This window comes from Etheostoma cragini, chromosome 1, assembly GCF_013103735.1.
Source record: "Etheostoma cragini isolate CJK2018 chromosome 1, CSU_Ecrag_1.0, whole genome shotgun sequence".
Taxonomy (NCBI): domain Eukaryota; kingdom Metazoa; phylum Chordata; class Actinopteri; order Perciformes; family Percidae; genus Etheostoma; species Etheostoma cragini.
Genome location: NC_048407.1, coordinates 29,612,968 through 29,624,689, shown reverse-complemented (window position 1 = coordinate 29,624,689; position 11,722 = coordinate 29,612,968). Strand labels below are relative to the sequence as shown.

The 11,722-nt window shown below is 40.5% G+C and overlaps 1 protein-coding gene across 2 annotated transcripts in view; it reads left to right on the top strand.

Annotated features, from left to right (window-relative positions):
* The window catches only part of LOC117943533 (enhancer of mRNA-decapping protein 3-like), a 21,410-nt gene extending 10,639 nt beyond the window's left edge, over positions 1-10,771 (top strand). For both annotated transcript variants that reach the window (XM_034869722.1, XM_034869715.1), the window contains exons 5-7: positions 5,667-5,820; positions 8,133-8,350; positions 8,726-10,771. In XM_034869722.1, coding sequence (XP_034725613.1) covers positions 5,667-5,820; positions 8,133-8,350; positions 8,726-9,060 — 707 coding nt within the window. In that variant the 3' untranslated portion in view covers positions 9,061-10,771. The remainder of the gene's footprint in view (positions 1-5,666; positions 5,821-8,132; positions 8,351-8,725) is intronic.
* Positions 10,772-11,722: the final 951 nt, after the last annotated feature.

Below are 11,722 nucleotides of genomic sequence, written 5' to 3'. Positions count from 1 at the left end.
TTGGAAAATGGCTGCAATGAAACAAAGAGTGAAAAATTTAAAGGGGTCTGAATACTTTCCGTACCCACTGTATGGGCCAAGGTGCAGTCGGAACAGATGTAGATGTAGTTCCTGCTGACTGTCCTGATGTCAATGGAGAGCAAAAGCAGTCATTGCTAATTCAAGTTATTGACCTGAGTAGTGATGTTATTTATGGCTGAACAGACAACTTGAAGGAAGCAAACTGTACTAACAGAAATTCCAATGAAATACAGTATGCTACATGGTTTGATAAGTGATTTGTGCAAAACACAGCGCAGGAAGCCCAACAACAAGCTGTTGGAACCAATGAAATGACCGAAACCGTAAAAGAATCTCACAGATTACTGCATTAAGCTTCTTTTTTCTGTGACCCACCGAACCAATGCATCTTCATCTTGCTACCTTGTCAGAGTGCAGCTCAACATACAGTAGTTGAACTCTTGCGGTGCAGCAGAGAGGAATGGAGCAGCCTTGTCTAACCCTCCCTAACCAGCCTTAGTACCACATGGCCTGCATCCAGCCAGCGTGTATTGCTTTCAGTCCCGTCGATTCCCTTGTCATGCTTGAAGGATTGCTTCCAGCTCAGTTTATTCTAGTGCTACTGCATACTACCCGGTTAAGCTAGTTTTGTTTTTGGACCACATCAAAAGTGGGTGTGTGTATTAGTACTTAAATCACTTCATTTGTGTGTGAGTTTGAAGGTGTGTGCGTGTGTGTATTTGGGGTGGGGGCGGCGGGCGTAGTTTTGGTAGCGGCAACTTCAGCAAGAGAGTTATGAAGAAGCGCACCTGACGGGAAAAGCAATTAGTGCATGCAACTCCCTCTTCCTCTGAGCTTGGCACTCAAGGCAGGAGTTTGCATGACAAGAGGTAGTTGACTTTTCTCTGCTTATTGCTCATGTGAGGAATGGCGTGTGTGTGTGTGTGTGTGTGTGTGTGTGTGTGTGTGTGTGTGTGTGTGTGTGTGTGTGTGTGTGTGTGTGTGTGTGTGTGTGTGTGTGTGTGTGTGTGTGTGTGTGTGTGTGTGTGTGTGTGTGTGTGTGTGTGTGTGTGTGTGTGTGTGTGTGTGTGTGTGTGTGTGTGTGTGTGTGTGTGTGTGTGTGTGTGTGTGTGTGATGCTTTTTACGCATGTGATTTGTGGAAAGGGAGCAGGGCCAATTTCAGTCGAGCACAGCATGAGTCGCCATGTTTGTATTTAATTATCGTATGTGTCTATCCCTCTATATAGCTCTCTCTCTCAAGGTGAAAGGTTGTAGCTCTATTATGTGTTTGCACATCAGCTTGTGTGTCCGCGCTGTAGGATAAGGCGTGTGTGTGCGTGTCAGTGTGAATTTGTGCACACCAATGAGGCCACGAAGTTCTCAGCTACCAGGCCAGAAAATCTGTAGGAGGCCATTAAGGACTTAACTGCCTCCCAGCAGCTTTATTTATCAAAGGGATCCTGAGCCTTGCAATTCCCCCAGCTTGACTTTCATTACCCTTCTAATGTGCCACGGGCAATAGACAGCTAGGGATTAGTGAAGGCTCTTTAGAGGTCCCACACACTTCAGTTTGTACAATGATAAAAGGCTTAATTGTAGTTCTCTAGAGTAATTTAAAAACTAAAAATACACAAAGAACAACAATTCTGACAAGGTTAGGAGATTTCCCTGACAAGACACACAAAAACAATGGTATTGAGGCAAAGATGGTTATCAAAAAGAAGGTGAAAAATGCTTGATGTGATGGTGGTAGTGAGGTGGAACTGTTAAAGCGGTTAAAGATGTCCAATCCACATGTGGTTAAATCACCTGGTAAGAGCACTTTAATACAAAGGGTAAACATCTGCAGAATTCTTAAAACCAGCGTTCAGTGTCCTGTGCTGCATGTCAGGCCTCTTCAGTTTAATAGATTAACCCGCCCAAAGTAGGGTCCATTTGGTGCAGTTGGCCCATCACCTTCTTCCACACATTCAGTTCCTTACTTTTTGATTCTCTGGTAGCCTCCCCATACAACTGGTCCTCCATCACTGGCCATTAATGGTTCAAGTGTTTAAGTTGAAGGCTACCTTAACCGTTCAGAGACAGAAGATTGTTAATCATTCACTTCAATTTCTGACTGTATTGTGCAGCTGGTGTAGTGAGGGGGATTTTATAGTACTCGTGAGCTTGTTTCCCTCCCATTACTGTAGCAGGTGCACTGGATTTTTTGACAGTGTTTTCATCAAGTGCTCCATCAAAGACATGCACATTTGAAAAAGGTTGTGTATTCATTGAAATGCCAAGTGCAATTAAGTTGGGAGACATATTCCAACTAAACATTTCAGTGTATTAATTTCTTTGGTTGGTTGGTAGCCGTTGGCACAGGAGTCAATTTTAATTTAAGAAACTGAGTTGAATCCACTGTTTAGCCCTGTCACCTCCATGCCTCCCTGATGTTACCCCCCCCCATTCCCCCCCAAAAAGCTCTCACCAGGAGCTGTTGGGATAGAGGTGCATCATCATAATATATGATATTTTTTGTCCCACCAACCTGCTGTATGTTTTGACTGAGACAGCAGCCGATGTGGGGGGTCCAGCCCAGTGTCAGCCTCATCCCAGAGCTCAGGCTTGGGGATTGGTCGTAAACCATGTGATGGTGCGTGTGAACTGACGACCTGCGTGGTAAAAGGCGTCTCACTCAGGCTGTCTCATGTTTTGTTTTGTAAAGACTGACAATCTTCCCTTTGTTGCCACAGACAACAGTGACAAACAGTGGAGGAACTGGAGAATCTTCCGTGATGAGAAGAGATCGGATCATTAGGAGGAGGAAGGGCTTTTCCCTAGAGAATGGGTTTCTGTGTGTTTATCCGTAGACCGTTTGTCGTTATTTTAGAGGTCGGGTTTCTAGGTTTGACTTTTACTCCAGCTGTTGTTTTTCAAGGTGCATTGATGACTGACTAAGATAAATTGCAAAATGACCCAGTACTTATGAAGATGTATTACAGTTAAGGTCGCTTTTGGAAATTTATTGCATGTCAGACCACTCCAATGGATGCACGAATGTAAGAGCCAAAAATACTGATGATGATTATTCAGCATTTTTTTTCAGGAGTTCATTTTGGACATATTAGATTTCTTACACTTTATCTAAATTTGATATTCACTGCTCCATCTATCTCTGTTTTCATTTTGAAATACAATATTTAGGCAGAAATTAAAATGTATACCTGGTGGTATTTATTCTAGAAAAATGTCTCCCAGTACCAACTCCCACTGTCTCACGTGGATCATTTTTACGGGAATGTTATCAGGTAGAATAAAATCTACCAATAAGCCATGCAAAGTTCAGTTGCCTGGTTTTGGCCTGGTGCTTGAGATGACTTGGATGGCAATGGTGGAATGTTATTATTTTATTTTTTTGTGTGTGAACACATTTCTTTACATTTAAAAAAATATAGATTTAAGAAACACAAACAGTGACAAACAATAACAAACAATACACTGAGATGGAGAAAGCGTCCCTGGGCCAAAAAATAAATAAATAAAAATGGGAAAGGAGGGAGGGAGACAAAGCAACACACACAAACAGACATCCACGGACGGACACATACCAAGGGACCAAACCAAGTTGGAGACCTCACAGTCAGCAGTGGCCAGCCAAGTGTCCAGAGTCTTTCCCGATGCTCCATGTATGCATGCCGTGGAGAACTCCATACATACCACATCCAAATAGGAAAGTGTCCACGTGCGCATAGATAGGTTGTGAGGTGGCTTCCAGCGGGTTGCAATCATCTTCTAATCCTGCAAATACAGCACTAGTTCCAGAGAGCGGAAAGGCTGACCGATCATTCAGAATCAAGACATTCACATTAACAGGCACAGTAACATTAAACAAGGCGGAAATTTGGGATGCTATACTGTTCCGTAACAGAGCACTCCCATATCATGTGAAGATCTGTACCTTGTGCTTTTATTGGGGAGAAAGTGCACAAAGGGCTGTAAATTATTTTTACATTTTATGTAATTTAATTTTATTTGAAATGGGTTTTCAAAAAAAAAAAAAAAAAGTATATATATATTGTCCGCAAATAATAAGAGCATGCTGTGTATTATGAATGCATATTGGTGACATCGTCATCGATTGGTGAATGACTTGAGCCAGCGTCTCTAGAGAAATGACAAATAATGCAGGACTCAAAGTGCGGAAAAATCTAGAAAGTGGAATAACATCACTTGAGAATTCACTCTTTTTAATAGAGAAGATAATCATGTCAAGAAGGAAAGGGCCTAACTATTCCCAAAAGGTTGCATTGAATTCAGGGGGAATCCCATCAAAGCCCATCAAAGTGATTTTACTTTTTGCAAATTCTATACTGCCATGCCTAATTCTTCAATAGTAATCAATTTTTCTAAATCTAAGATAGCTGTTTCCTCTGCTGATTATTGAGGCAAGTCAAGCTGATTCAAAATGCTGTCACAGTGGGATTTTACCAAAGTAACCTCAAATTCATACAGATTGGAATTAATTGTCTGAAAGGATTTATTTATTTTGACAGGGTTAGTTCTAATATTACTATGTGAAGATTTAATAGCGGTGATATCTGCAAAATAAACACTGGATCTTAACCTCATAGCGAGAAGGTGACTAGGTCTAGCACCCTGGAAATAATAGCGCTGTCTTGCTCTGTGAATTAGAAATTCCGACTTCTGTTTCAGAATGTTTCTTTCTTGACTAATGATCGTTCTAAAGCTTTTTGATCGGTAAAATACTTTTGTAACAATGAGTCTAGTCAGCTTTGACGAAACGTATTAGGGCAGAATAGTATGGTATTGCTCCTAATAAAACCATTTTTTGTGTCCCGCAATATCCCGGGGTTTTCTACAGAGCCAACATTAATTTCTGGAAATATCTGGAATTCTGCAATAAACTTGAGTTATATAAGTGATATAGGATTCATTTTCTCAATAAAGAAGTATTGAAGCGCCATCTAACTTGAGATAACTGGCCAAGGGTGGTGGAACAAAGGACCCCTTTATGGTCGGATAATGCCATTGGAAGTAACATTTCTTTGTCAATTAAATTAAATAAAAGAAAAATATTTAGATCTACCTGAGGAAAAAAAACTAATCCTTACAGGTGGGATTAACTACACGCCAAATATCTATAAAACCCAAGCTGCTGACCCATGATTTCAGAGCATATGTGGCCTGAGCCTGGGCCCTAGGGGCCTCTGCGTTCAAATTATCAATATTGGGGTCTCACACAGCATTGAAATCTGCACCTACAATTTAAAAAGAAAAAACAGTCCGTTAACTCAAGCATTTGATTGGTGAGCGTATTACAGAAATTGCCCTCAAAACATTTGATCCATTTGACACAAGTGCAATTTTTCCAAAATTCTGTTGTGGAGACCACAATCCTGCTTGTATCATCTGACCAAGTGGACAACACTTCAAGTGGAAGGTTCTGTTTGAAAACAGTGGCTAGAAATGGTGGAATGTTAATGACAGAGACTTTTGGTAGTGGAGTAATTCTGATTGTGTGTCTTGCTTAAGGACACATACTGGAACAGGAAGAGGTTTTTATTAAGAGCTTAACCCCCTTATCATGCTCATGCTCTAACGTTTGGTTGTATTGAACAGCATTAAAATGCTGTCTATCTCACCTCATGTTTTCTCTTTGCAGATTCAGGCTTGGTGGTTCCCAGTGTGCCCTATGAGCTTCATAAGCGTCTACTAGAAGCCGCGGAACGCTGGGGCCTGTCTCTTGAGCGCAGGTTGGAGACGATTGGTGTTTGTTCTAGTCAGATGGCCCTCACTCTGCTGGGCGGACCAAACAGGTAAAGAATAGCACTTTGGTGTAATGGGACGGCCTACCAATGTCTGATAAGGGTGTAAAAGAATGAAGTTAGCCAGTTTCTAAATATCCACTGGCATTGTATAATCAGAAAAGGTACGTGCAACAATGTGCCAAACATCGTTGTCTGAGTAGTTATATAATCATTAGAGCCGGTCGGTCCAACCTTTTGTTTTCTTGTCATGTTTTCCAGTTTCCATGGCAGTCATCTTTACTGCCATGTTTGTACATAAGTTACAGGTTGTTCACCTTGACCCCCCCCCCCCCCCCCCCCCCCCCCCCCCCCCCCCCCCCCCCCCCCCCCCCGGAATTATTTTCTTAGGAGAGCACTACAGCGAGCAGTCACACTGCATGTCACGAACATCTTAATACATATAAGCAACCTTGTTTGGTATTGTTTACCTTTTATGAGTGATGTAGTCCTATTTAACATCAAAGACTGGCAGCGCAGAGGCTCATATAACAAACCGCTTTATTGTCACAGATCCTTTCATCAATTTAGCACTGTAATACTTATGTGTCTCAAGTTTGCACTGGAACTGATGTGAGCTCAGATCAAGTGTACATTTATATTGTAGTACCAGAATCACAGACACTACTATGGTGTTTTACTACTTCCTTATCCCCCGTCATACATTGAACAGATACTGTACTCAAGCCTGAAATTTAGCTTCCAGTTAATTCACCAAAGGGCCAATGATCACAATAGAGAACCTTCTAGTGGACGGAAGTTTTTTGTTCTGAAACAAGTTATAGATGCATGGGATTTGTTAGACAGTTTTAACACAGAATGAAGCCGATAGAATAAATAACAGGAGTTAGTAAACTCACCCACTGGCTTTCTATTTACCACAAAGTTCTACGTAGCTACTGGTTAAGTTTTTGCATTGTATGACTAGCTATTGTAATATAGCACCATGATTGAACAACAGGGGTCTAACAGCAAAGTCCGGGCTCTGATCAGTCTTCAATATATGGACAACTTATCATAATAACAGTAAATGTCTTCCTCCAATGCTGAAACAATGAATTTTTATTTAATTTCTTTTGTGAGCAACATTTTCCGTCTTTTAACTAAGAAAGATGAATAATCCCAATATAAAGCTGATAACAAATAGTTTTTGTGAAAATCAGTGAATATACCACACTACCAAGGATTTGATGAACATTACATATTCTCTAGGGTGATCATATTTCGATTTCCAGAAAAGGGGACACTCAGCCCGGCCTCGAGACACAAGTTCAGACAGGCTTCTCAGAGATTAATGAACATGCTTTATGGTACAAATATAATTCATGTAATAAAATACAATCTGTAACAACCTGTAACAAAAAATAGCTCTTTTCAAATAAATAAATGTGAAATAATGTTCTAAATAGGACCTATTCTGTGTCAGCTTCAACTAAATATCTCTTAAAACCTTTTCAATGTAATAACTTAAGGTTTTTCTGTGTCCATGTGAGCTTTGCGATCTCCAGCACCTTTTTTAGGCACTGAAACGAATGTGCTAGCTTTGTACATGGTGCCCCTCCGCCTTCTACTTGTCCCGACCGCGACGATATGTGGAAAGCTTTTTTTCTTTTTGTGCAGTTCAACTTTGAAGCTGCACTTACTTTGACATTTTGTGTGCAATGCTGCTCCGCTGTCTGATCTGCTCCCTGCATGTGCGTGACACAGAGCCGCCCACAAGGCAGCCTCTCTGAATAACATCACGCAACAAAGTACCGTACTATTGTGTGCAAAGCAAAAGTCAATTTAACTACGTCCACTTAATGGCCCCCCGAAAAACACCGAAAACCGGACATTTCCATGAATTTATAAACCGCCTCGGACAGAACGTAAAAAGGGGACATGTTTTGGCAAAAGTTTCACAAACACTAGCTTTGTTAATAACGTTAATCTTTTCTAAAAAAAAAGAAAAGAGGTTTTTATAGGTTAGTAGTTGTTCTGTCCTATCTGAATACAGATTAAAGATGAACTTGGATTTTTTTTGTTTTAATCAAATGTGTACATCCTACCTGTAGGTTACTGTTTGTTAAGTGATTGAGTCACAGTACCAGTTGATATTGCTTGCTGGTTCAGAAAAGCACACGTATTGACTGGCAGGATAGAGGGTGCCCTGGTGTCCTTTAAACAGTCATATCTTCTGTTCTCTGAGACTGGGTTAGGGTTGGTTATCAGCTCATAGTGGATATGATGCAATTATGTATGTTTGATAACATATTTATTGTTGAACCTATGAATACTACATTGGTTGTACTTTTTCTGTGAAGTAATCTCATTAATGTCCCCAGACTCACACCAAAGAATGTCCACCAGAGGCCCACTGTGGTCCTCCTGTGTGGGCCACACATCCAGGGTGCCCAGGGTATCAGCTGTGGTAGACATCTGGCCAACCACGAAGTGGAGGTCATCCTCTTCCTGCCCAATTTTGTCAAGATGCAGGAGTCGGTCACCAATGAGGTCCACCTCTACAGCAGAACCAACAGCAAGCAAGTGGTCGCTGTCAAAGGTAGAATACACCAACAGAGTGTTTAGGTTGTTAAAGCCCCGTCATTTCAAGATTTAGTGACACTAAATCCATGCTAGGTATAGGGGCGGATCTGTGTCCAAAGTGATGATGATAAATGTGGTGAAACATGATTCAGAGTGTTCATGTTGTTCTGTTGGAACAGACAAGCACAGATAAATGTTGCCCTCTAGTGGAGCAGCAGCATTTAAGGCAAGTTTGACCATTTTTGCCAATAGATTAGAGCGTCTCCAGGTTTCCGTTTTTAGCGGGAGCCCTCGCACCAAAAATGTGTTCTCTCATGGTTTTGTGAGGCACCTTTTGAAACACTGCGTTCACCAACTTTGGTCTCTTTCTTCTTCTTTACCTCTGTCCCAGACCTGCCAACAAGCCCTGTTGATCTGGTTATCAACTGCATGGGTTGCCACGAGAACCCAATGCTGAGGGAGCAGACCTGGTACCAATCAGCTGCCAACTGGGCCAACCAGAACCGGGCTCCAGTCCTAAGTATCGATCCTGCAGTCAGCGGTGAGCATCAGACCGTCGAGGCGAAGTGGACCCTGTTTTTGGGTCTTCCACTACCTTTATCTGAAACGGAGAGCAGGGTCTACCTCTGTGACATTGGCATCCCCAAACTGGTTTTCCAGGAAGTTGGAATCAGCTACCACTCACCCTTCGGATGTAAATTTGTCATTCCTCTGCACACGACATAACAGAGTACCCGCTGACAATGCTTCGTTACAAATGGACAATAGGAGGGAACGGTCTGCTTTTCAACAGTGGGTAAAGGTACCATTATGTATGCAGCAATAGCTGGAGAGCAAACTATATGACTTAAACAATATTTTGTTACAAAGTGTATATAGAACTTTATCAGACGTCTGGAATCATATGGCCTTGGTCTTTCCTCCCTACCCGCTGGAAACCACCGGGTTTGCCACGCGTTGCGTGCGACACCTCTTGTTTTTGAGAGGGAAAGGTTTCCTGTTCTTTGGTGTGTTTTGATAAGGGCTCCGTGACGATGTGAATATGTTTACAAAATGCTGACCACTGTGAGTCTATCTCTGACCTCTGATCCTGTGTCCAGTCAGACCAGCAGAGACACAGTTCCTGTTTCCTCCTTTAGATTGCATGTGGAGTCTGGTCCTGACCCTGTGACCCTGTGCACAGGTCAGCCTAAAGCCATATGCCAACCCAAACCTGCCAGTCATCTGGACCACAGTTGATTTTCATGTCCATTGTCTTTCAACTTAATGACATTTTTTACTTACTTAAATGGGTATGTTTTGTTGAGTAATGGTTGTAACATGTTTCACTGAAAAGGGAATATTACACAGAATGTTATTTATTTTGGGAATACATCTCAGGAACAAATGAATGAGCAAAGGAAAAAAAACTTTACATTTATGTTAAATCCGATAACACTTAAATCCAATAGTTGAATGAATGAATGAATGAATGAATGAAACGTGGTAGCAGGCAACACTGAGGATGGATTTCTTGCAGATTAGACACGATTTTGAAGCACACCAAGGACCAAAAACATCTTGGACCAAATTAATCTCTAGAGATTATAGCTAGTAAAGTGTGGTGTAACCTAATTATTACTTTTCATTTTCCACTTCAAATTCAGCCACCTTTATTGAAATAACCACTTCCTCTCCTTTGGTCAGCATAGTGATCTCCTGTTATTACCTCAGATCAGAAAATGTCAATTTTATAAGTAAAGGGAAAAAAAGCCTTATTTTTAGACTGGCAGCTAAACAAAACACAGCATTTAAAGTTAAAACTTGGGAAGCAAATAATTGTAGTCATAAATTATAAATGACTTCTTCTACACTTTGGATCTAATGAATCGTTTAATGCAAGGTCAGCAGTCTCTGAACTGAATGTGTGATAGATTTTGTTTAAAGTAGTAGCCCTGGCTGTTCTGACCAAAATAGTAAAACAAGAATCAAAGAATGTGTGGTGAACAAGTTATTTAATTAATGGCACATAAGAAAACTAAACTTTTTTTTTTCTATCGTGAGCGATTTCCCAAAACCTGAAACTGCTATGATTCAGGTGTTCAAAGTTTAGATGGGGGGGGTTCAATACAAAATAAGTTTTAAGTGCTGATTGGTTTGTATGTCACATTTTTTTAGGACTGTAGTAAACTTTGGAAAATCTTTTAGGTTTGGACTTATTTGTTGCCACCATGCTTGGTTATTTCTGACAAAGCCGCTGAGATGAGGACAAAGTAAGCTAAAGAAACATCTTGAAACATGTGAAACCAAACGACGACTATGTTTGGGTATACATGTGTACAAGCAGCAGGCAAACCATTTGAAGCAGCAAATATCTCATTGATAAACATCCAGCTAGGATCTTCTGACAAGATGCAAAAGTTAGGATGAGGGTGAGTACTACCACTTATATGCAAATTAAGAAAAAAAAATTCCAAACACTCACTATTCTTGAGTATTTCCATTTAAATATATATATATATATATATATATATATATATATATATATATATCTATAGATATATAGATTTATGAAATCTGTTGTCATCAAAAGCGCTGGTGCCATCTTGTGTTAGTGACGTGAATAAGAATAATAATTCCATATTTTCAAACTACACACACACACTTAACTAATAAATTAGTTTATAAAATAGGTTATAGATTCAACAGCATTACATTTCATTAAGATAATCTTTTTTTTTTTTTAAACCAGGAAGGTCCCGTTGAGGTTAAAAACCTCTTCAAGGGAATCCTGGCCAAGAGGCAGGCAAAAACACAACAACATCCATAAAAGTTATACAACACTGATAATTAAAAACATTTACAATGTAAACGGGTCACTTCAGGTTCTCTCAATCTGTATTCAAAAGCATTTAAGGAAATAAATTCAGATAATTTCGAGTCTTTTTGCAAAGAGTTCCATGCAGAAGGAGCGGAGTAGACAAAAACCCTTTTTTTCCCCGATTTGTACTTACAGATGGAACAAAGAGCAGCAAGTGATCATCTGATCGCAATGAATAGGAACCAACACTTCGCCATGTGATTAAACTACTGATGTAGGATGGCAACAGACCTAGCATGGCCTTATAGATAGAAATAAGCCAATGCCCTGATCTCCTGTTGGACAGCGATGGCCGTCCCACTCTGGAATAAAATTCACAATGATGGGTTAGATTTTTACAGTTTGTAATAAATATCAGAGATGCATGGTACACAGTGTCAATCTTATGCAGACGTTGTGCTGAGGCGGTCCTATACACCATGTCACCATAATCTAAGACTTTTATCCAAATTGACTTCTAATAAGGGCATTTAACCATGAAGTTACAAACTCAGAACAGCAAGAATAACATAGAAGTACATAAGCTTC